Source organism: Nelumbo nucifera, chromosome 4 (genome assembly GCF_055504915.1).
Source record: "Nelumbo nucifera cultivar China Antique chromosome 4, China Antique-T2T, whole genome shotgun sequence".
NCBI lineage: Eukaryota > Viridiplantae > Streptophyta > Magnoliopsida > Proteales > Nelumbonaceae > Nelumbo > Nelumbo nucifera.
The window spans coordinates 24,046,207-24,072,999 of NC_142652.1; the positions used below are offsets into that span (position 1 = coordinate 24,046,207).

The following is a 26,793-nucleotide window of genomic DNA, read 5'->3' on the forward strand; positions in this document are numbered from 1 at the left end:
CTTTTCCGAATATAGAGGTATGAGATCAAATGCATGTAAATGCATGCTCTCGCTGATAAAAACTAGGGGTGCAAGTTGGATTGGCCCGAATTAACAGTTTACACTGTTTTGGAATCGGATTTTGGGTTGAGCCTATTGAAATTTTGACAAAATCCCAACCCTAACCCATAAAAGTTGCACCTCCAATAAAAACAGTAGATCTCACGTGCACCCTGAACTAGCTAGCACAGCAGATATGCATGCAAGAATTAATAACTTCTCTTATTCATCGTCTCATTGTAGTTCTTGGAAATTCTTATAATTAACGATAACATAGATTATATACGAAAGGTAGCAGTTAGTTTTTTTTCCCATTTTCTTTTTGAATGGCCACCTTCTTAGTCCACGCTTGGGGCTGATTATTTGATAGATAAGTGTTTATCCTGATAAGCATTTATAGGTGTTTGATTAAAAAGCACTTCAAATAGGGATAGTGAAGGTATTTTCAAAACTAGGGGTGCAAATGTATCATATCATGATCCGATTCGATCTGAAATCCAATCTTATTTTATGGATTCAGATACCTCCCTTTTGTTGGTATATATATTATTTATTGTTTTAATTTTTTATATTATTTATTGTTTTATAAAAAACATGTATATATGATAAAAATAGTGGAAAAAATACTTCTATTTTGTGTTTTTATATAAATTGTTATATTTTTCTTTTTAATAATTTATTAAAATGCCAGAAATTAAGTAAGGCTGAATATATCTGACACCCTTAACAAATTCGGATTCAAATCAATATTTGTGAGATCCAGTCATCTTCGGACATACCCTGATTCAAATCTTTTTGCATCCCTATTCAAAATGATGTAGCAGGCCAAGACCGGCCAAAAAGAAAATAAGCTCAAAGTTTGGGCTTCTTGAATAAGTGTTTATTTTCATAAATAAGCATTTATTTAGGCTTATTTTTCAATGCAAACAAGTGCTTATCGGTGTGGTGGTCCCGACCCACAAATAAATACTTAAATTAAAAATAAGCACAGTTCTTACCAGAGCGTAGGATGCTAAGTAGAATGGGTTGTTTTTATAAGAGAGATGAAGTCATGAGATGGATAGACTTTTGTTATTTGCCTTGGAATGGAAAGGAAAGGGAAAGAAGAAAATGAGGAGTATGCTTCCATGATTATACACCATCAATCTATTTCCCCACCACCACCACCGCTAATTCCAGCCCATCGAGAATCTAAACATAACCCTACCTTTCATCTAATACCACTTTTTGGTCTAGCTATAGGACAGTAAATTATGAGAGGACGCTTTTAATTTAACTTCAATATGTGAATTTCTAATGGGTCCTGCAAAGATAGGTTTCTACTTATTTATCCCTAACATGAAGTTAGTGCAAAGTGTGGATTGAACATTCACATCCCTTAATTGCCTTGAAAAATGGAGAATCTCATTGTAATGATGGAAATGCTTCTATCATCATAACAAAGATCAAGATAATATTTCTAATTCAAACAATCACAGTAATTATATGAATTTTTTTTCCTCCATGATTTATCCACTTTCCAACAATGAGATGTCATATGCCAAATACAAATCTCACTGGAATGAGAAAGAGAAAAACAAAACACAAGTTTATTTTTCACTTGATAAGAGGTTGATCAAAGAATTCAACCTCTGTTTACACACTTAACCTGTGTTTCTCATTCCAGCAGCTATCCCATTGATGGTGATGAGCAATGCGTCTCTTAGTTTATTGTTATCATCATCATGTCGCAGCCGCCTCAATATCTCTACCTGTAACATATTGATTGGGTTGAGATATGGGAGCCTACTCTCGATCAGCCGTTTCAAGCTCCGGTTATTATCAGACAGCTTCCCATGACCACTAACAACCAATACATGCTTCTCTGTTTCCAAGAGATCCCCCCTTAGCTCTGCACCAAGTTGCCTCCTGTTCTCTGACACAAGAACTTCATCATAGTGCTTGGCTATAGGAATGTCAGCCTTTGCCAATATCATTTCTATGAGGTCTATGGTAGATTGAAAGAAAGGCCATTCTTTGTACATTGCTTTCAAGTCCTCCTTATATCCCTTCTCACAAGCACCCTTGAGGCCAGCACCAACCCCAAGCCAAGCAGGAAGCACAATGCGTGTTTGGGTCCATGCAAACACCCAAGGTATGGCACGGAGATGTCCAATTCCAGTTGAGCTCTTTCTCCTTGTAGGCCGGCTTCCTATGTTAAGGAAACCAAGCTCAGCCTGTGGAGTAGCCTCTTGGAAATAGGAAAGGAACTCTGGATTTTCATACACAATGCTTCGGTAATGTTGGCAACTTATTTTGGAGATCTCCTCCATAAGATTACGCCATTTTTCTTCTCTAGGCGGAAGTGGGGGGCGAAGTGTGGCAAGTAGTACAGCTGTGGTATAGATCTCCAGCTGTCTCACTGCTGTCTGGGACATCCCAAACTTAGCTTGCACCATCTCACCTTGTTCTGTTGAGCGAAGTGTTCCCTGCCAGTTTAAAAACAAACAGCCAAGTTACTCCAAGACATAAAAGATGGAGGTGATTTTTGATAACTCATCAGCTTAAATATGCACCCACATTGGTAACAGATATGGATACTAGGTGTTGAAGATGGTGAGATAATAGAAAATAATGGGCTAAGACATCCCATGTGATAGTAAAGAATTTGATCTTTTTCTTCTCTTGTTGAGCATAGTATAAGAACATTTCATTCATGTACTCAAAATAAAACTAATAAGCTCAAAGAAAAGAAAGAAAATTTTGCATCCAAACAAATAGATAAGTGGAATGGTAATTCCCTGACTACTTGAAAATTAAGGACAACACAGCATCTACCATCTATGGGTTGTGTCAAGTTTTATTGGCAACAAAGAAGAAGCAAAGACAATAGGAAGTCTCGAACTAGTCAAACTTACCATCACAGAACCAGGAGGCTGGGATTGTATGGCAAGATAGGTAGGGCCACCACCACGACCAATACTCCCACCACGCCCATGGAACAATGTAACTTTAATTCCATACTCATTGCAGGCAGCTACGACATCCTCTTGAGCTTTGTACAGTTCCCAAGCAGCAGTAAAGCGGCCAGCATCTTTACCTGAATCTGAGTACCCAACCATGACCTATCCACAATAACATTGTAAGTTTCACTAGCACTAGGACTTGGCAAACAGAATCACTATGCCTTTCTTAATGTAGTACACACCTCTTGGTGTCCATTATGGTTTTTTATTACATGATCCCGGTACCAATCAATGGATAACAACTTCCTTATCACTGAACCAGCTCCTCTCAAGTCCTTTACAGTTTCAAATAGAGGGACAACTCGCAACCTGTTTCAAGACCAATTTAACTAGCATTCATTAAAGCTCTATACATGTCTAAGAATTCAATATATGCTTGAATAATATTTGAGTTGCAACAATTCTAAGGCACCATGCAACTTTTTGACACATACTCTGTACTCAAAGAAAAAGGTATAGTGCCCCATGTCATTTCTTAGTTGGTTTTCTTTAAGTAAAAGAAAAGTAAAACTTCTTTACTAGTTGGTTTTTGTTTTATTTGAAAAGCTATTAATCTCTCATCTAAGAGACATTTCCTCCCTGGAAAAAGCATTAAAAGCAAATAAGGAATGATAGAGATTTACTTTTTCTCCTAGAAAAAAAGTTAGAAAGGAAAGGTATCACTGAGCAAGTCCTTACCTTTTCAAGTCTGACCAAAAGGTGAAAGAATAAACAACAAAGGGGGAAGAACTCAACTCATGTTGAAGAATCTTATTACAAAACAAATTTTCAAAAAGATGTCAAGACCTAGATTAATCCTGGACTGTTGAGATATACTTTCTCAAGGATTTTCTAAAAGAGATTATAGAAGAAGCATGCAGACATAAGAGATCAACTAACACCACTCTCCCCTATGAGTCATCATTAAATGCCCCCTTTATGTCAACGTTTTGGCACACATTAGCTCCATCCATATTCTACTTTCAGCTTAAGCTAGATCTGAGTGTTCTAGGAAGGAATTAAGTATCTTTGTAAGCTCTGTCATGAAGCCATCTTCAATTCTTAGAATACTTTCAGCATATCTTTTGTAATCATACTTTCTCTATTTTCTTTATCAATTATTTTCCTATTTTTTGAATTATTTGGATAATTTGATCAAAATCATTCTAAAGAAAACCCCAACTCTCCAAATTGCCGGCATACCAATATAATATAGGCACTTAGGCAGTGATTGGTTATACAGGCTTATCAGGCTTAGATTATCTGATCTATGGTCCGCTCGATCTTGGGGGGCCATAAATTGTCAATGGTGATGGACTTGAGAGGTAAAAATTTATTTTTTCCCTTTGTATGTTTTATCAAAAGCGTCTACAGACTACACATGTATGATGCATCATAGTGATGCAGCTCATGGATGAAAGAAGACCTTGCACTTTGAGACTGATTGATGGAAAGACTGTATGAGATTATGAGGCTCCAACAAAAACTATAAAGAAGAAAAAGAGTTTAATTGATAAATGAAAGTTTGATTTAATGAATTATGGCTTTACTCAGGTATTTCACCTATTGGACAGCATCCCAACATTGCCTAAAATGTATGTTAAATGCATTCTGTACATGTGACTGTCCAACATCACATCAGTCTGATATCATGGGGATGGGGTCTGTACATGTGACTGTGTTGAGACTTGAGAGTTTGCAACATGGGCACATTGTGGGATCTGTGTATGTGATTGTGTTCAGAGTGAACAGAATAATCTTACGTTCCACCAGGGCATGGTCTCCCAAGCTCCCCACTAAGGGCAAGTCGAGCATCTTTCTGGAAGAGCTCCACAGCAAGGACATCACTCGCCTGTCAAATATCAAAATGATCCAATATAGTTTTTGTTTCCATAGGGGGAAAAGGTAACAATGAAAACCAAATTGTAATGTATTTGGAAAATAGTGAGGCTGCAAAAAACCATTCTATTTGCATGTAGATGTAGATATTTTCAAACCCGTGAAACTATAAATTCAATATCAGTCATTAATGCATACATTAGAGGCCATGGAAATCACATATGCTCCAAAAGAATCGCTCCCTAGTTCAGCAGCAACACGGAAGGTGTCCAATACTTCTTTCACATCAGGAGGAACCTGAGAAATCCAAAGCAGGGCAGAAAAGTTACTATTGTTGCATGGTATTGAATTGCTGTAACACCAAGGGAAGTTCCAGGCAGGACATCTCATTAACTATCCTATTTCTCAAAAAAAAAAAAAACTATTAAGTTGAATCAGTATACTGAAAACCTAAAAATGAAAATGTTCTCTTGAATGTAATTCCTAAACAGTGAACGGAATATATAGTCCTAGGTTATGTTTTCTGAACTTTTCTGTTTATCTCAGATGCATGCTGTAGTTTTAAAATGTTGCTTCTTCGGTTCTTCCCTGTCACTGGTCAAATGTGCAGCAATATTCCTTTCTTTACATCAATAAAAAATTTTGGTTGTTACTGACAAAACCTCCTAATCAACAAACTTTAATCATTAACGGAACCCAGAAGTGACAGAGTAAATAGATGTAGGAAAGAGGGAAAGGAACCCAGCCATTTTAATTTATAAGCACATGATAACTTTATCACAAAAATCATGGATAGAATTAAGGTTTATTAGTTTATCCGGCCTAACTTTTGATTTTCCCCAAAATTTATTAATAGACCTGTTCATGGGCCGGGTGGCCTGACGGGCCGGCCCGGCCCGGCCCGACTCCCGGACGGGCTTGAACAGGATTTTTGGCCCGCGGGCTTAACCTCAGGCCAAAAAGCCCGGCCCGCATAAAATTCGAGCCGGGCTCGGGCTTTGCTAAAATAGCCTGGCCCGAGCCCGGCCCGGCCCAACTTATAGTTAAACTTAAGTAAATCCAGCCCGACCTATAATTAAACCTAAGTAAAAACCCTATGTGATGTCTATTTGAATAAATTTTTTGATTTGAGGTCATTGATTCACTTGTAGACCCATTGTTCATTTAAATAGGGGAAAAAAACATTTAAATTAAAATAGAAAATGTCAGAAAATTTTGAATTTCTTTTATTAGGTCGGGCTTCGGGCTCGGGCTCGGGCTTCGGGCTTTTCATCAGGGCCGGGCTTGGGCCCAAGTTGTAGGCCCGTTGGTCGGGCCGGGCTCGGGCTCGGGCCTAACAGTTTTCTGTTAATAAAGAGTCAAAGCCCGGCCCGAGCCCGGCCCGGCCCGGCCCATGAACAGGTCTGTTTATTAATAAGATGTTTCAGCATCATATCAGTGCATTCTTATTATTCAATTATGATAATACAAGAGAATAACAAAAGAAAAGGTATGGCATCTCTTCTTAGGAATGCCATATCTCTGTTTTAAACATAGATTGACATTTGAAAATATAATGAGTGGCAACATATATCTTTTTTCTATGTCTTATACACTGAGAAATTACATATGTTTGAACCGAAACCAAAAAATGTGATAGTACAAGAATTTAACTTATAAGGAACTATAAATAGGTTGGGTGTGATGGGGGAAAACAAACTATGGACAGGGATCCTCCGGTAATGTCTCCAAACTTCAAAAGCAGCCTAACTTTAACACTATATTAGTACCATGCATTTGCTGTCTCTTCCACTAGTTTTTGTTTGGTGGAGACTGGATTTCAACTTAATAGAACCCAAATGGATCTAATTAGGCATCTCACAGCCTTCTATGAATTGTTAAATGACATGAAAAAGTTCCTGATATAGACCTAAGCACCTTGTGTAATTATTTCTTGGGTATGTAAGGTTATATCAGAAAATATGTTATTTGAATTTGGATACTTTGCTTGGAAGCCTTGATAGCACCTGAATTGCTTCTAGATTTGGTGTTTTTGACAGCCATATAACTCATAGTAAAGATGCATAGGAAATCTGAATATTTGGCTGTCAAAATTGTTCCTATCTTTTGGACAGTCAAAATAAATCTCCTTTTAACTTGGTAGTGGGTATGGTTCCTGTGATTGCAGTATGGGAGATATGGCTATAAATAATAGAAGAACATCTATGTGCCAACACAAAATTCTTGAGCTTGCTAAAACGCCAGATATTTGAGTTTGATCCAGTTCATAAACACAAAAACATATTAAAGAAAACAAGCCCCTTCAAAAAGCTTTTCAATTTGCAACACTTGTTTAATATCATAGACTCCCAGAATTATGTCACAGAAAAAAGGAGCTGCCAAAAGTTCAATAGTTATGCTCTAAACTAAGAAATAAAAAATACAGGTGATTGACAGAAGCAGCGGAACCAGGGAATTTCTTTTGAGGGGGGCAAGTTAAATAAGAAAATGAAATAGGAAGTAGAGAAAGTAGGGTTTGGACAGAAATGGGGCAGGAAGTATGAAAAAGAATGAAATGTATACAACAAATGCCAAATATCCCAGAAGTGTAGGCTAGCAACTGCTACCTAGCCCTTTTCCCCAATAAAACATCCATACATTGAGCAATTGCCCCCAAAACCACTGACCCTGTTTACCCCTACCCTAGTTTAGGAATTGCATCAGCCAAACTATTTTCTGACCTTTGAACCAATAAAAATGTAGTTCCCACTTCCCTATCCAAAAATCTAATCTCCCTCACGATATGCCAATATTGACATAACCCTTGACTTTCATTCTTTAACCATCCCCTCCAATCACCCTAGAGCACCCCTCCACCATAATGTTTCTAAAGTTGAGAGATTTTCCCAGACTACTCCAGTAGGATTATTAGCAATTCAGCTCTTGTAGTACTCCCAGCCAATGTTTTGAAAACTGTAATCGTATCATAAATTGTAGAGAAAGTTGAACCAAATCAAAGTGTGAGTCGTATCATAAATTGTAAGATTATTTCTATTTTTTCAAACTTGTCAAAATATATATATATAGGAAAGTGACTTTACCCTATTTTTAATCTATATCTACCATATATGTACTTAAAACAATAGAATTTACCACTTATACAATAGAAGCCTAAGATGATATAATCAAGTTTAAATTGAAAAGTATACAAATCTACATACAATGGTCCTTTAACTTATATATGATAGAAAATAAACTCAATTTCTAGTAAATAAATCATTTTCTAGTAAGGGCTTTAAAAAAGTCTCCCATGGCAAAACTAAACATAAACAAAGAAAAACAAAGTAGAGAACTAATTCTTAATTGAATTTATTTGAATTGTAGTCAATTGTAAAAATCGTAAGATTTATGAATCAAATCGTAGGATTGAAACAAAAAAACGTAAGATTTTTTGTAAAAAATGATTCAGACATAAGATTTGAATTGAAACCCTTGGGATTCATGATTCAAATCATGAATCGTATCGTAAATCCATAAGATTTTGACAACATTGCCTCCAGCACTCATAGGTCCTGAGTATATTACTAACAAATCCCTATAGCAGTTCCTAATACACCACAATTGAAGATCTTTTCAATCAGCATTTTTAGTGTATCATCTTGACAGAAAATCTAGCCAGTTAGAGTTTTGAAGTAGCACTCAACTTTTTCCTAACCAATCTTTTGATGCTTACTAGATCAACCAAACTGGCCCAATTCCTAGACAAAACCAGCATTACTTTCATAAGCAGGCAAATATAGAATCAAACATTGTTTGTTTCCTTTGTTTTAGTTCTACTTACTAGCTTGGATTAATCTATGATTTTGTCAGATTTTTCAGGGTATATAATTTAACCAGCCTCCTTCCCCAAAAAAGAGAGACCATTAGGCTATATTCAACCCTTTTCTCTATGAAAACAGTCATCTAACTAGCAGCCCCCCAAGACACACTCTAGTGGTTTCCTTCTTAGCATAATAAGAAGGCAACTCAAGGTAAGGAAAGAGAAATCAGATTAACCTGTCTTGGTGTTGGTATTACTTTAAATGGTATTTGAACCAAAAAACAGTGTTTTCTCCTTCAGTCTCCTAAAGAAAATAAAAGTTCAGAGTGTGATAATCAATATCATCTGACCTCTATACTTGGTGGAACAAGAGGTCTCCTTCCCTTCAGCTCCTTAGTTAGAAAATCAAGTTTCCTTTCTTCATCCCACTCACTATATACACCCATATCCAAGTATGTAGTAATTGCATCCAAAGCCTCAGCATGTCTTCCAGATTCCTGGCAACATGGAAAAAAGAAAATTAAGTCCAGATCAATTAAAAGAGGAAAACAGATTCAAAGCAGAATCCTAAATAAGATTCACCTGGCGCAAATCAAGCTTCATTAATACCATCCCAAAGGTAGAAACCCTTCGGATCAAGTCTGCAAGCCGCCCATCAGCAAGGATCCCAGAACCACATGATTGCTGTAAAGATTGATTATCACAGCAATAAAGAAAAAATTACATATTCTGCACATGTAGAAAGAAACAGAGCATCCAAGAAAAATAAGTAAATAAAGATTATTCATCCAAATACCAGGGAATTATAGCATAGAAGTAGTGGTTCCAAAAATTGATCCTTTGTTTCATAGTAATCCCAGTGATCATGGTAACAGGGAAGATCCTCAAGGAGAAGCTTCAGCCGCCTTCTTGTTTTCATAAGCTGAGTTCAGAGGATACAAGTATATGTTTGTCATCATATTATAGAAAAACTAAATTCAAGGTCAAAGTACTACTTTGTGCTTTTATATTATATTTATACTTATGTAATATATTAGTCAAACCCAGATAACTGGGAAAAGGCAATGATGACAATGGTCATGCATAAATAAAGCAGATAAGTCAGAAAATGGGATAGAACTTGGAACATATACTATGGACATTTAGCTCTACCATTTAATTAACTGAAATGAAGATACATATAATTTATGCTGATCAAGATATTGATACCTTCTCTTTTACATCCCCAAGAATAACTCTATAAGGCGCTATTCCGGGACGTTGATTTAGACCTGGATCTAGAAGCCTCTGGAAGCTGGACCTGCCTGTTTGAGACTCTGCAAATAGTTTCCTCTTAGGAATGAGTTGACTAGAGTTGAATGAAGCACTCCTTTGCATCATAGATGGCTGAAGATTCCTAGTAGGAGGTGCCACAACATTGCTGCCTGAAGCTACACTTCCATCTTCAATTGTACTATGCGAATTTTGAGTTGATGAAGAGTTTGAACTAGAACAAGCTTGACCATCCTGTAATTTTTAATTTTATATTAATGAAATGCTAAATGTGATGTAGGAAGTTTAAATTAAACCATCAAACTAGTAAAATAAGTAGATTTTACGTGACGTTTCAATGGCTTGAAATTAGCGCCAGGAATGCCAGGAATCTCCAAACTGGGATATTGGGAGTCACCATCACTGCATTCTACATGAGATAAAGCCCACCAAAAGAAAACTATCAGACATGTTATACAATAGTTAAGTTTAATCCCTGGGATTAGTAATCATACAAACAGTGAAGAACTAAGAATAAACAGAAACTGATTGGAAATTTCCAAATATAGAACTGTTGAAAACATGAGGAGATATTTAGCAAGCATTTTGTGTAGGTTGAGCCCTTTTGTCCAAACTAAAGTTATTAGCTGCATCCAAATATCTAATTGAGGCAATAACTGTCACCAAAAGATGTTTCCAGGTGGCAAATCATCCCCTCTACAAGGAAACAGAATAACCATCAAGATCAATTTCATCATTTAAAAGCAAAAAATCATGAATAGAAAAAGTATATATTTGTAATTAACAAGATAGCTAAGAGGAGTATGAAGTTGAATGCTTTAAGATGTAGTCAAATAAAAAATGCATATCAGAAACATAAACTTCACAATCACAGATTACTAAGTTGAAATCTAGTAACCAGCAAGCGGTGGAGAAAGGAATAGCTGCCATTAATTTCAACAAGGGAACTTTCTAGAAGAGAAATAATTACTAAAGGAAAATGGGTAGACAGAATATTTCTGTTGTACCTGTTGGTAAGCTTTGTATTAACATGAAAAGGGAGAAATTCCCTCAAAATCCATCTTAAACAGAATAAGAAAAGGTAAAGACAAAATACCAGTGCAAGAGGGCAGATCCGCTCCAACTGGAAGTTGTGTGGGAAAAGTTGGAGCTAGCTGGTTGTGATTCTTGAACTGACTTCTGTTTGGTGGTTGGTTCCAACTCTCATTCCGATCCTCTGTTGCAATTTCTGTAAAGAAATTTGCAAATTTCAAAATCTCAATAGATGTAGCATTTAGTTGGTGATGTACAGAAGTGAAGAAAGATAATCAAATAGGTAACCTCGATATTTAAATAATACCAATGATCCTAAAAGAAACATTTCTGTGAAAGTAAACCATTTAGTAATGAGAAAGGTAAAAGTACAATACAATTAGCCCACTATGCTAATTTAACCCCATATAGCGAGAGTAGCTTAATACATAATGATCTAAACATCACAAAAACAGAAACATATTCCAGTTACATCTCAAATAAATTGATTTCTGAAATCTCAGAGCAACATGAGAAATTTATAAACTTCTTGTTCATCATAACCCAAGAAAAATATCCTTCTTATAGCATTCTTCATGATCTCATCAGTCATCATCTTAGAGTACTATTGCCATAAAAAATTCTCCTATTTCTTTCTGTCCAAACTGACCAAACTACTGCTGGAAAGGAGCACTCTATCAACCTACCTCTTTTATTTAAACCGTTCTCATGCCATGTCTCCAACACTTCCTAGATTATTGTTGGAATTTCAATACTTCCAGTAAACTTCAACATAGGAAAGTAAATGAAGTATTCAGAGTTCAGAATCAAAAGATCACTGAAACCACATTCAGTTCATATTTTCAATCTGTATCAAAATAATTGTCTCAATTACCAAGTATAGAAACTATAAATTCACATTTCATTTTTGACTGCCAAAATCCGTTTGGTAGTTTTACTGAAAAGTGATCCATTATTTGAACCATACATAAGACTCAAACTAAATAAAAACCACCCCAAGGAATCCCGCTATAATCCAAAATGTTAAATGGAGCAAGGATCATTATTTCTTGTTATTATGTTCAAATGGAGAATGCATATATTGTTCTATATGCATTTTTTTCTTTTTGAAATGGTAACGTGTAATTGTATTGTAGACTTTGTAGTAAAAAAGAAACTGAAGTGCATACAAGTATGCTCTTGTACAACTAGGTTCAAATTCAATACATTTGGAGCTAGGTTATATAAATAATAAGCAGAACCCTGATGAGGTATAAAGCTATTCAAGACTTCTTCCCTAAAATCCTTCTGTAGAGATCCATGAGTTTGATATGCCTACTAGCCTTCTCAGAACAATTTCAACTGTGATGGACCACTTCTAAAAATTCCCTCAGTTCAGTTACCTCCATATCAGTCAAATAATTACTATGGATGTAATGTTTCATATGGCTTCCCTCTCTTACTTAATTTCCTAGGCTGTGAGATCTCTAAAGTATCCATAATGCCTGCTAGGTACCACTTAATGGCCAAATATGTCCAAGAAATAGGCCTAGAACACAATTATGGACTTGCAATGCATGAATTGATGACTTACATATTCCCATTCTCGACACAGTTCACGGTCCAGGTCTGGTAGATCCATAACCTCTAGTTCAGAGTTTACCCTTTGCACGGAATTTCCCCAATGTGCACTTCAAACCATGAATTCCACTTTAGATGAGGCATGTGTTTTTCATATCTTCAAACTTGGAAAATATTTTCTCAAGTCATGGATAACTTGTTTAAAAGAAATACCAAACACTGAAGTCCTTTGATGCATCCCATAACTATACCCTTGAATCAGCATTGACATGCCTGGGCATGTTATCCTGGGGCTTCGAAGGCAAGTTTTCCATTTCATCTATTTTACTGTCATTCAGGCTACTTATGAAGACATGTTTCCAGTCCACCTAATCATGCCTATCTCATACTAGTATCTTATCTGGCTTCTGGACAAAGATCTCATTTAAATGAGGGAAATGTCCTCAAAGGTATAGATAATACCAGGTAGAGGTCCAGAAGTGGATTCTAGACTAATCTCCTTATTTATATCCAATTCCTTCGGTGAAACCTTTGCTTTCTGAATTCGTAGACAAACTCCAGAATTGTAGGTCATTTGTACCTCCTATGCCTCCCTATACATGTGTAATCCATATTTGGCAGAAATAACTTGTCTCCAAAGACTATACAGATCTTGGTCGAACCTCCACCACCATTTTCCAAGTAAAGAAATGATTACCACTAGAATATGCCTCAATCCTAATCCACTAATATCCTTCAGAGTGCAAATTTTATCCCTATCCACCAAATAAAACTTTAATTCATCTCTCCATCCTTGCCATAGAAAATCTATATGGAGTTTTTCCAAAGTATATGCTATTTCATATGGAATTAGAAATATGGAGAAGCACATAAGAATATTTTCCAGTGCAATTTTGATAAGAGTGAGCTTACCTCACCTTGACATGCAACTGACTTGACATGAGGCTAACCACTTCTCTGCCTGCTCAATCTTAGAATTCCAGATTAACTTAGAGGTACATCTTATTCCCAACAGCAATCCCAAGTATATGGATTGCAACCTGTCCACCTTGAAGCCCAATGCTAGAGCCACCATCTATGTTCTGCACAGTCCCCCTTGCCATTCTCACTTGGTGAGATTGTCTTTTGTAGAAACTGTGTCAAACCATCTAAGAAAAAAAAGAGGTACATCATCTATTCTTGTGAAGCATCAGAAAGAATATAGTGTTCAGAAAATTGAAGGATAAAGCAGACTTCTTCGGAGTCATTGCCTACTTAAAAGAAACCAAGAAAAATTCCTACTGCTTTTGTACTGAACATTATGAGGTCTTCCATTGTTCCCTTGCACATATAAATAGGAGAGGAGACAATAGATCTCTTTGCTGGATTCATGTGGAGTTCTCTAAGCCTACTCTTCATGCCCCATTAATGAGAATTGAAAACTTGGGGGTCTTGATGCAGGTTGTTACCCACTTATTCCAGGTTTCTCCAAAAGTACACCATCTAGTATTTGTCACCCATGCACAAATGGTCCTTGTGATGGAGAAATAATCCTTGCAATACCTTCTTCATAGATCATGCAGAGAACCAGTGTCTTGGACAGAATATTGATCATACATATGTCCTTGTTTACTAGGCATATTAATATTTAAAGCAATATATTTTAAGTAACACAAGTTTATATTTTTTATGTCATGGATTTACAATCATAATCAAGAAAAGGATTCATTCCCTTCCTAAGCTGTTCAAACCACCAGGTGTTACTTGATTATTTCTGCTTAACTCATATGGCAGATAGCAAGGAAATAAAGCAAATGGAAGTAGGATAATAGTCATAGCTAATTCCAATTTCCACTTAAACATATTAGGATGTGATGTGCCAAACCTTTCTGAAGGATCTCATCTGCCAGTCTTGACAATTTCTCACTACACCTATTCATGGAAAGCTCAAACCTAAGACTATCAATCTCCCGAATGTAGAGATCAATTGCCATCCATTGAGACAATAGAGACACATCTCTCGTCACCTGTACAGAGGCAAAGAAATCAAACAGAGAAAACAAATCAACCAGTTATGTTTATATTCTAACTTCCAAAAGAGGTAAAACTAAGTGCAATAAAAAAATTATATCATTTCTTCTTTTCTTTCATTAGTTCCATATAGTTGTATATCCAAATCCTAATTCCAAACTCCTAGCTGTTGTCCTTTAATGTTTACATATTGGAAGTGAAAGACAAAAAGTTCGTATGTCAAAAAGGAGTCTAAAAGCAGAAGTAGAAAAAAAAGGGATTTTTTTTATTGGGCTTTTTATTGGGGGGCGGGGGAAGAAAACATACATCATACTAGGAGAACCAAAAATCAGTTGTCATGAAAACTGTATTTTATAGTAGATTTAAGTCCTACAAAAAACAAAAAAAAAACAAACAGTGATGGTGGTACTTAAAAAAAGTTAACCCTAAGATCCTAAATATAACAATTAACCACATAACTCATGAATACACAATTTACTGGTAAGGTGACAAATTTTATGTTAGATAAAGATAAATTTTGTCTGAGTAGAAACTTCAGGATATCTTTGACACTTGGTATTTGGCATGGTCATCTTTAAGAAAATGGAGCAGCCTCACTCATGGAGTAAAATGCAGAATGCTTCCATGACAATAAGGCTAACTAGATTTGGTTCAACAACATATTTCTGTAGGCATTGCAAGATGATAACCTATGGATCTTAAACTTCTTAAAAAGATACCAAAAAGAGAAATTAAAAGACCACCCACCAGGAAGTATTGGTTTAGGGAAAAAAGTAATTCATTACTAAGAATAAAAGGCACCCACTATAACATAGTTTCCAAGGTGCAGAGGTGAGGCTAGGCAACAGGGGGCATGCCTTGTCACGCAGGCAATAGGTTTTCTAAATAAACCTTGAATCCTAGAGTAATTCCCTATGTTCCATATAAAGCAGTAATCATCTTTCACTAGTAATTATCAAAAATCTTCTTTAAAAATATAATCTTCATATTGAAACATAGAAAATCAACATATTCATGAGAAGCAAAAAAAAGGAATAAAATTTCAGAAAATGTAGGTGTTGAGCCACTGTTTATGCTTTAGGAAAAGAAGAAAAGAGGGTGGAAGAAGAAGAAGAAGAAGAATGTGTTGATTGAACAAAATTTATATTTTAAGTTCTTTCTTGCTTATTGGCAAGGTTCAAAATTTTGTCATGTATTGGCCAATATGTATCGTATCGGTGGGTCACTGATACATGAAATATAGATGTTTCAGGCATTATTTCAGGGGGTAGACAAACCTAAAACCTATCCCCTGACCTATTTTTGAAAAAAGAAACTAAAAAAAGTAGGGCATGGTACAAAGTATCGATACACCCCTTGCACCATATTAGGGTGTATTGATACTTTGAACCTTGCTTATTGGTTCAGGTTTTGAGGTATTCGAAGGTTAAATACAGCATACACCAACATATATATGTTGAATGAACCCTACAAATAAGAAAATAATAAAAAATTAGTATACAAACCCACAAAATGAATAATTTAGTACAATGATGTCTATGTTATTATTATAATCTCAAAAATAATGAATATAAAATATTTTATAGTGCCATTTACAAAATAGCTAGGCACTTAAGCAAGGAAACCCTCCATGGGAGCGTTGTCACCTTGACAACTATTTGCACAAATGTGAATTTGCATATTATGTGCAATGGGTGAGTTTTACCTTCAAAAATTCTACAATTGTTCTCCTTCCAAATGCCCCAAAATGTTGCAAAGGGGGTAATCCATAACATCTATTCGTATAAGGGTAAAACCCTAATTAATCTCACCTTACCATCTAAGCTAACTTAGATTAAATTCTAAATAATTATTAAACCCAACAAATTTTTATACAGGGCTCCCACAGTATAGCACGTGTTGTACAGGGGCATGCTATATAAGCTCTCACGGACATTTTTTATGCTTAATTCGAATGCATTTAATACTGCAAGGAAAAGAGAATATTCCCAACAGGCTGAAGATAACAACAGACAATGGATACTTGGCTATCAAGTTATCATCATTAGAGGATAACTAGATTATTCTTCTTTTATCAAGGAAGATTCAACCACGGGTTTTAACACAGGCAACGGTCCTTCAAACAAACTTTCTTTATTAGGATCTAATCTTCATAATAAATTGATAATGAAACAATCATCCTTCAATGTTTTTCCTCTATTACTTGGAGAAAATAATATGCCTGAATGATAGTAATTGGACAACACCTTTGATGAAGAGTGTATTCTAGTGTTCCAAATTTAACGCCACAACTTTGACAGAAGCCAAAGATATCATTCAAATCTTCCATTTCTCTAACATGTTGGATTTTGCTTGATAAAACTAATGGTATGATTGATAAATCAATAATTGTTTCTGAATAGTGTTTTTCCTTGTACATATAGCTTTATCCAATTGTGTAAAAAAAAATGTAATCTATTCAGTAGAAGTATGAAGCAAAAATTTTCAGTAATCAATAACAACAAGCCTCACCTTTGCTGTTACATTCGGGTTTCCATCTCGATCACCTCCCATCCAAGAGCCAAACTTTATTGGTGTGCAAGTCAATGGAAGTGGTTTTCCTGTATGCTGTAGAAAGAAAGCACAATAGAACTTCATAAGAATAGATAGATATATGCATCCAAATATGGAAGGGGATCTAGTATGTCAGCAGTGAGCAATGGAAATCCCGTCTTGGGGAAGTGCACAATCAAAAGCAAACCGACTGACGGAAATGAGAGTAGGAGAATTCATACATAAACCCTCTAATCCTTAACTATCAACAAAACCCAGACATAAGTATGGAATGGTCAAAAAGAATCCAATACAATGTATTGAAGACACAACCTTCTTCAGTGCATTGCTGAGACGTCGCAAATAATGAGGTACAGCTTTCCAAAGGGATTGTTCCACTATATGTAAGCCTAAGAAGGAAGGGAATAAAACCGTTAGTGAAGGAACACCAAAAGTGAAAATTCTTGATAATAATAAGGGGGTACATCAACTAGATTACCAGCCCTAGCTTCATCTACGGGTGTAGGCTTGTGGCGCCTCAGCTCATCTGTCTGCCATATCGCAGTAATCTCCCTCACCTAGAAAAAGTTCCAAATAACTAATAGTCATTTGCGGTTTACGATGAAAAAAATAGAAAAGAAGGTTTACAGGAATAGTTATATACTAAATCTTCGATCAACATTTCTCTGTCTTCATGGCTGAGATCTTGACGATCTTTGTACTCCAGGAGATGCTGCAAGAAATGGCTTAGCCCCGCTCAGAAACAACGCAATGAGCGAAAGTAGAAAAGTATCTTTACATGGTTGCCTCAAGAGAGTGGACAGTAAACTTGTTACAGAAACTTACAGAAATTCTAAGGTGCTTATATTGTAAGGTACGTCGGTTGATTTGGGTGGGGTGTGCAGTAAGGACAATCTCAACTTCCTGTGGCAACAACCAATCAAAATTCAGTAAGAGTTTATATTCTCGTCAAAATGAAGTACCCACAAGATCAACAACCACCTGCTTGCAAACGGTATCGTAGAGCTCTTCCGGACGAACACCAGCTTGTATCAACTGGTTAAAAATGTCATCACAAGATTTCGACAAATGGGTCACGCTGCGAGTCTTACGCACCCTGCATCAAGAAATCGTTTCGTGGAAGGTAAATAATCTCATTGTTGGAAGGTGTCAGGTGAAATATATCAGGATCAATGGAAATGAGTAATAATGGATTAGACCGCAACAGGAACACCAAACCACCTGTGATGGGTCTCGGCAATACCCATCAGGTTCAGGAAGTGACTGAACGCCTTAGCCAATGACAGCGCTTCCTCGAGAGTCATTTTTGATAATTCTGAAGCCAGTTGCTTCTCGATCAACTCAGCCGTGTCCTCGATCCCCGAGAACCTCATATTACAAGCGCTCTAAATACAACCCAATACCATAAATGAAGATGATGAAATGAGTAAAAACAACAAGCACCCAGAACCCAAAACAGTAAATTAAGCGCATATAGCGACGAGCAGATCAAAAGAAACAATACCCAGAACTGATGAAGTACAAAAAGAGCATTTCATCCGTTGCAGATCAAATAAACAGTAACAGAACCGTATATTATGCAGTTTGTGCACAGATAACTTCCAACGAGTAGACAAGGCTAATTGTGTTGTATTGGATACCTGAGCAAGGACTCGATATTTTTCGACTTTTTCCATGAATTCAGTCCCAACTTCGCGCTGAAGGACGTCGTTAAGTAAGCTTCCAAGTAACCTGCAGTCATCCTCAAAGCCCTGGAACGAGATTTCCTCTGCAATATCGTCCGTTATATCAGTCATTGTAGCAAAGTAGAAGTAGAGTCAAATGTGAAAGGGAGAAGGAAGCAGAAGTGTACACAACAAAGACACAATATAGAAGGAGAGAGCAGAAGAAAGAAAAAGAAGAAGGTAAGGTGGAGGGAGAAGCAGAAGCAGCAGGTCTCTCGTTGTCGTTGGTCTCTCTAAAATGATGGCGCACATCGCACATATTTTATAGTTGGGTGTTTACCGTGTCATCAACCACGGATCTAGTGGCACGTCATCATTGATAGCGTACTTAGTGAGCGGTTCTCCTCTCTTTGTGGGTCCAAGACCGAGACTCGAGATTCCTCAATTTCTATTGGATGTAGGATATCCGCATTAGAAATAGTATTATAGAATTTAGTCGGGGGCCCTGGGCGAACGATGGTACCCGTTTGTCTAAATTCAAATACGAGTTCGATCCGATTAAGAGGATCCACATTCGTGGCCCACCCAATCCCTTCCATATGTGTCTGTTAGTTTTCGGGTTGGGTCGCCAAATGTTTTTGTTGACCCATGAGTCAAACAAGTAAATCGTTAATCTGCTGTTCTTTGACCAAGTCATTGATGTTTTTTTACCAAAAGTACGGGTTTAAGTTTAATCATCCAGCTCGAATGGTTCGAACATCCAGATCAACACTGGTTTGAAAAGAGGTAACCCAACCCAAATTATTTTCATGTTGGGCTGGCCCATCTCACTTTCTAGTTCAAGTTGCTAGACTATAGATACTTAGATAGGGGGACCCTGACCCGCTCTTTTGGGTGGGAGTCGTGGGATCGGGTCATACTCGTAGGTTGGGTCGATTTTTTGTCAAATATACGAAAAAAATACATTCTGCTATCATATGAATCAATGAATCATTTTCAAATGGACTTTTTATAATATTAATAATAATGAAGTTTAATGAATTTACAAAATCAGATACGTTTTGAAACACAATGAGCGGGACAAAAATAACTGAATTTGACCAAATTGCCCCGTATTAAATCAGCAAATCAAATCATCTTCCTCCTCCACGGCTGACGATTGACGAAGGCTTAAGACCAGGGAGGAAAAGGAGCAAGTCATGTTTGGCGCTCTAGAAAACCTCTTCGCCAATGCCTCCGTGAAACCTAAGGGCATTAGTATATTAGTGTTGAACTGTAGCTTGTTCAATCCGAACCCGTCGCTGTCCGCCATGATTATCAACAAGTACAAGCTAAGAGGTAATATTAGGAGCTTTAACTCGGATGCAGTTTATCAGCGGTGATCGCCATCGACTTGGCCAAGGACATGCTCCAGAACTGGTACTTAGGGAACAAGAAATCAATCAATGCTGATACCTAGCTAATTGCTTGTTTCGTGTGGGTGGATCGGCGGTTCTGCTGTCGAACAAGTCCTCAGTCAGGCGCCGGGCGAAATACAAGCTCCTCCATGTCGTGAGGACCCACTGCGGAGTGCGGAGCCGATGACACAACGCTCCGTTGTGTGTACCAAGAGCAAGACGACCAAGGTAAAACCGGGATCTCGTGTCGAAAGATCTCATGTCCATCGCAGGAAAGGCAGTTAAAGACCAACAATACTTGTTCCTACAAGACCGCATCTAATTTATATCAACAGAGAAGGAAACCAGATATAACACGATAAAATGGGTTAGTGACGCTAGGTGGTCCACTTGAGCTCTTCCAAGGGACTCCATCAAATGATGCAGCTACATGTCCTGATTTTGTGCTTTTTGTAGATCAGAACAAAGCTCTTAACAATTGAGAAGCGGCTTTTGCTAGCTAGGAATAACAGAGGCTCTACAAGTCTTTGCTTCTCCATGAGGAAGACGATGTACGATAATTTATCGTCTATTTTAAGAGGGGTCAATTTGGTCAAAAAATTTTGCTTTATGTATTGAACATTGTTTTCACATTATTTTTTAAATCGTATCCGATTTTGTAAATTCACCCTATTTTATTTTATTTTTTTTTTGTAAAAAAATACAATATTATATTAATCCTTTCTATTTGGATTTATTAATAATTTATGAAATTATTATCATTTTCATTTAATTTATTGATGATAGTTAATAGGGAAAATTCCCGATTACTACCCTTTACTTTGGGCCTAGTGCCACTTTGGTCCCCGGACTTTAAAATGTGACGATTTAGTATTGAACATTCAAAATAAGACAATCTAATACCTGTTGTTAACTAGTTATTAATCAACCATTAAGTGGCATTTGAAAAAGACACAAATGAACTTCGAGCGTCATCTAATTTTCTTTATCATCCATCCAAACAATGACAAAAAATTAACAATCTCAAATCCTTCTCTCTTCTACTCAAGAAAGTTGGGGTCACCATAATGCCCACTGAAACGCCACCCCAATTTTCTTGAATGGAAAAGGCAAAGATTTGGGACTGTTAATTTTTTGTCAACGTTTAGGTGGTTGATAAAGAAAAATAAATAACACTTGATGGCATTTGTGCTAGTTTTAAATGTCACTTAACAGTTGGTTAACAACTAGTTAACGGCAGGTACTGGATTGTCACGTTTTAAGAGTTTGGGTACTAAATTATCGCATTTTAAAGTTTGGGGACCAAAGTGGCATTAGGCCCAAAGTACAAGGTACTAATCGGGAATTTTCTCTAGTTAATACCCATGAATCAAAGTCTGATTTTAATTTAGGGCCTGTTTAACTTGTAGTCAGAATAGAAATTGGAACTGGAACCAAAATTGAAATATGTCAAATTTGGAATCAGAATGGTCTATCCCCATAGTTTGTATGGTTAAGGCAGGAATCAAAATGAGAATTAAAATCAGTTGGAATGGGATTTCATTCCCAGAGGAGTAGATTCTTGGGTTTAGTTCCCACATCGAACGGTTCGACCATCCAATCCGAACAGATGGCTCGCTCTGACAAAAAAAAAGAAAAAACAAAAATTGCCAAAAACTATTGTTTGGATCAACAGTTTAACTGCCTAGGTAGTGGTTCGTTGCCCAAATCAATGGTTTTTTTTTTTTTTTTTTTGCTAAAAAGTGGTTTTGGGGTAAAATAGAATCAGTTAGATAATTGGTTCCTGGTTTTTCTAGTCTAACCGTTCGGTTCAGTTGAAAACAATAGAGAATGGTCATTTCCTAAAATGTGATTCCACTATGAATTGGAATAAGATTTCAAATCCGCTCAACCAAACAGTTTGAATTGAAAATGGTGATTTGGATTCCAAACCCTTATTCATACAAACCAAACAGACACTAGGGTATATTTAAGTCTAGTAGGGCCAATTTACAAGGTATTTTTAAGTTTTTAATACACAGGGTATGTTTAAAATTAATGAAAACTTAGGCCCCATTTGGTTCATAGAAATAGGGGTTTGGAATCAGAACCAGAATGGATTATTTCAATTCCAATTGTTTGGTTAGGCGAAATCATAATCTCATTCTCATTCATGGTGAAATGACATTCTCCCATTTGAGGGAATGGTCATTCCCTCCCCTCCCATAGAAATAAAATTCCATTCCTATCCCAATTTCCATTCCCATTATTGCCTGAATCAAAACTTATAAGGGTAAAATACTTATACCTCCCTCGACGTTTCTGATAAGGTCAATAATATCTGCTTATTGACCTTTGGGTTAGTTGCACTTAGAAACTTAACAAAAATATAAATCTATTGCTCTAGATTTTTTAAAATACTCAAATTATCAAGGTAAAATAATTGTACCTCCCTGAGCTTTGGTGTATCCGTGAATCATGCCAATTCGGCTTCAAGCAGCCTTTACAGCCTTCTCCGTTCTTTATGTGCTTGGGGGAGATAAGATTGCAAAAGGAGGTTGGAATGGTCTGGGCACGGTTTTGCCCTGATGGAAGCCGAGGATAGGAATTTTTGCTTTATTTTGTTACTTGAAAATTTAAATTGAGGTATAAGCTTTTTACCTAGACATGATTCATGGATAAGAGTGTAGGTCACGCTAGATCACTAAGTTCTCAAGATTAGCTCGAGAGCAAGTAAGATGACTCAAAATCAGATTCGATCAGAGATTCCCCTCCCCTTCGACTAAGGAGCTTTTATAGGGGCGTTCTTTGTCAAATCGAGCGTAACCGCCACTGGGCTTCTGTCGCAGCCGTTACATGCCAGGGCTGCGCAGTGACCGTTGCAGGGTACTACCCAATTGGATGGGTGACACATCCCAGGAGGACAAGCACGCCACCATTTATCGAGAGACGTGGGTACAGTCTGTCAAATGGGCAGGGACTGCGCCATCAGTCAAGAGACGTGGCGCAGTCTGACGGGTACGGTCTTGTCAGATAGAAGCTTCCTGAGAGCATCGTGTCGCTTAGTCGCAAGATACCTTGTAGCGAGCTCCCAGGGGTACATTGAGGTGATCCTCATCGAGATTGTCTTTGGGGCAGTCTTTCTATCTAAGTGTTGGAGCAAGCAGGATACCCTAGCTCGCGAGTTGGGATAGTCTTGGAGTATTCCCTTTCAGTAGCTCGGGGGACCTCGAGCTCGCGTTGTAGCGAGCTCCCCCTATAGCGAGCTAGGACGTAGCGAGCTGTTTTGTAGGCTCATTACTTAGTCGCAGTCAGGCTGTGGCGCTGAGCTGTTGCTCGTGCTGAGTCAGGTCCACGTGTCATTGTCTCAAGGAGTCGGGTCAAATCATCCTCCATCAATTGCCCCCCACTCCTCGGGCTAACAATGCTACCTTAGCGTGAGGAGTTCATGAAGTGCAACGGGTGGATTTGACCGAAGTTCAAACTTGATTGACTGCTCGCATTAAATGCGTGCACAGAAGTCAGGGGATTTCTAACGTTTTGAACACCGAGAAACGTGCCAAAGCGGCTCTTAACTCTGGATGTCGTGCAACCGTCATTACCTCAATCATGGGAGACGTGCAGGCAGTCACATTTCGGTTTCAGAAGACGTGCGATCAGCTTGACTGCGAACCGTCAGATCTGTCTCAATCTGGGCCATCGATCTAGAGGCACAGTGGCTATAAATAGGAGGGCCCCCATGCCTCATTTTCTTTCATGCTAACTTGTTGTCTTCGGATTCTGAGGTCGCGCATCCATCTAGTCTGCCCGAGCTCTTTTGTTCACACCGTTTCATCATTCCGGTGAGTCTTATTCATTCTGTCAATCATGTATGGGTATCCGTACCACGTTTATCCCCGGGACGGTAACCTGGACGACGACGCCCCCTCGAGCTCAAGGAGAGCTTGGAAGCAGGCTCCGGAGGCTCGGGAGGCCTCCGGCGATGTGGCTTCTACTTCTCGGGGCAAAGAGCCCGACACCTTCGGTCCCTCCTCTATGACGATGGAGAGACTCAGATCTCTTGTCTGCTACTTTAACCTTCCTGGGGACCTTATCTACGGTCTCCCCTCTGGTAACTTTCCCTAGGAGCATGGTCCCAATGACATAGTGATTTTCCAAGACAGCTCGACATTGACCTGCGTCTTCCTCTGCACCCTCTAATAGTGGAGGTGTTTAATCAGTTCAACATCACCATTGACCAGCTCCATTCCAACGCCATCCGGAATGTAATTGGGACTATTTCCCTGTGCTATGAGTATTGTCTCCCCCTTGATCTCGATATCTTTTCTTCCATTCTCTGCATTAAGAATGCCACTCCTGGAGTGCCTCCGGAAAGGCGTTCTTATTACTTTTCTCCCTGTCGCGGATTTAAGCTCCTGCATGACCTGCCAAACAGGGTTCCCGCCTGGAAGCGAGACTATTTTGTGGTCCGTAACCCCGAGGGGTGGCCCTTCCCAACCTCTTGGAGGGGCGCCATCTAGGACCCCGGGGTTGAGTTGGACCCAGAAACTCGGAAAACGCTGCTGTCTTGGGCAGCTGTAGGCCTTCTCTGTTCAGATTACTTGACCGAGGAGAAGCTCGCATAGGCTGGCCTGAGTCCGAGTAGGTTGTCTTTTAGGTCGTGTAGTGCCTTGTAAAAATATATCATATGTGTACATATATATTTTCTTTTTTACTGGACTAATGCCTTGTGGTTCTTTGGCAACCATCATGTCTAGTGTTGACGTGCACCGCCTTCTTTCCAACAACCAAAAGCGTAAGGCTAAGAGGTCGCGTCCTGACCGAACTCCCACTTATGGGGGCACAAAGTTTGAGTCTGCTGAGCCATACTTTGTTTCTCCACCACCTGAAGTTCCACCGGCCCCATCTGAAGGAGGCGCCAGAGAAGGTGGCCTCGAAGAGGGCGAGATCTCGAGGCAAGGGGTGATTCCTCCTGGTCCTTCCCGCCCATTCCCCGACCCATAGTTCCCAGTAGGGAACTGGGAGGGTGTCAATGACTACACCGTGGCTGGGCGGAAGAGCCGAAGGGCAATCTGCCACGAGGAGATCGCAAGGTGGGGGGAGATGGAGCCCAAGGCGCTCGTCGCGTTTTCCGCCTCTCACTGTATGGTGGTAAGTGGTATTTTCTTTTTCTTTTCCTGTTTTCTGACCTTAGTCTCTTGTTGGCAGGTGAACACCGCCATACACGCCATGGCCCTCCAGACCAACATCCACTCCGGCAACGCTCGCAATTAGAGGGCCAACATCTAGAAGCTCCAGGGCGAGCTCGACCAGGCCCGAGGTGAGCTCCTTCAAACTTGCAAGGGGAGCGAGGCACAAGAGCTGCTCGCCCGTGACCAAGAGGCGCAGATCGCCAGGCTTTTTGAGGAGAGTGCGTCGAGGGTGGCAGCAGGGAGGAGTCGTCGAGGGTGGCAGCAGAGAGAGACCTCCTTCGCCATCAAGTTCAGGACTTGAAGTCTACACTTCTGGACCGAACGCGGAACTTCGACACCATGGTGGAGGCCGAGCGGGCTAAGGCAGTTTGGGACTTCAAGGACTCCCAGGAGTATCAAGACCTCCAAGTGGAGTATGGCTCAAGCTCGTACCGCTCCGGATTCAAGCTCTGCCACTGGTTGGTTCGAAAGAAGTTCTCTGGGCTCAACCTTGATGGCATCACAATGAAGGGCCTGGCTCCCGAGACGGCGGACCAGGCGGAGGAGGAGGAACCTGACTCCCCGGAGGACGAGGTGGAGGAGGTGGACCCTTGAGGCTAGCGGCCCTTCTGATTTAATGTTCTTCTGTCTGACTTCTGATGGTTCCCAGGTGCCAGAACCCGGTTTTCAAAAATCTTCTTCTTGGGCGGTTGTGCCATTTTTTACTTCTTGTTGGACCTTCCCGAGCTTTTTTAGCTCGGTTTTTTATTTATGAAATAGTAATGAACTTTTTCTTTTCTGCTAAGTATGGTGTGCTCTTTTATTTTTTGCCAAAGCGACCTCATCACTCGAGCTATTAGAGCTACATACCCGAAATAGGGTGTTTCGGTAATTATTACCCCAAGCTATCCCTTAGTGTTTCAAGGCATTTTGATAGTATACCGCAAAGTAGTTACCGTGCATGCACGAACTGTATGTTTGTAGGTTGTACCTTATCCGGTCCAACCGATGTGTTTAGACGAGCTATGCTTTGTAGGGTTCAGACCCGAACTGCTTACGCCTCTAATACTTCATACTTTGCCTTCGCTGGCAAAGCGGCTAAGTATTTCATCGTGCCGAGGTCTTGGTTAGCTCGGTGTTTTTAGCCCTTAGGCTGAGGGGGTAACTTATAGTCTACCATTGGAGTTTGCCCATGCCATGGAAGCGACTGGGTCTCATTGCCCCGAGGTCGTGTTAGCTCGGCATTTTGGCCCTTAGGCTCTGAGAGTGACGCATGGTCTACTTAGTAGTTCGCCCATGCCATAGAGGCGACTGGGTCTTATTCCGCCGAGATCGTGTTAGCTCGGCATTTCGGTCCTTAGGCTTTGGGAGTGACTCGGGGTCAACTCAATAGTTATAGGTAATACTGACTTAAGTTGACAATATTCCATGCCCGAGGTACTTGTTTCCCTTCAAGGGTCTCGAGCTCATACGTTCCTTCCACGAGCACCCATT

At 38.9% G+C, this 26,793-nt stretch overlaps 1 protein-coding gene across 1 annotated transcript; it reads right to left on the bottom strand.

Annotated features, from left to right (window-relative positions):
* Positions 1 to 1,475: 1,475 nt before the first annotated feature.
* On the bottom strand, positions 1,476 to 19,047 carry LOC104603083 (phosphoenolpyruvate carboxylase 4-like). Its single transcript, XM_088902473.1, has 20 exons — positions 18,729 to 19,047; positions 18,310 to 18,473; positions 18,070 to 18,184; positions 17,914 to 17,991; positions 17,732 to 17,800; positions 17,567 to 17,645; positions 17,401 to 17,477; positions 17,047 to 17,142; positions 14,390 to 14,531; positions 11,030 to 11,161; positions 10,260 to 10,342; positions 9,871 to 10,167; positions 9,458 to 9,583; positions 9,244 to 9,345; positions 9,012 to 9,158; positions 5,061 to 5,159; positions 4,787 to 4,875; positions 3,227 to 3,353; positions 2,937 to 3,143; positions 1,476 to 2,507 (listed from the first exon to the last, which is right to left on the bottom strand). Exons 1-20 carry the CDS (start codon positions 18,882 to 18,884, stop codon positions 1,683 to 1,685), a joined length of 3,210 nt encoding a protein of 1,069 aa, XP_088758599.1. The 5' UTR covers positions 18,885 to 19,047; the 3' UTR covers positions 1,476 to 1,682.
* Positions 19,048 to 26,793: the final 7,746 nt, after the last annotated feature.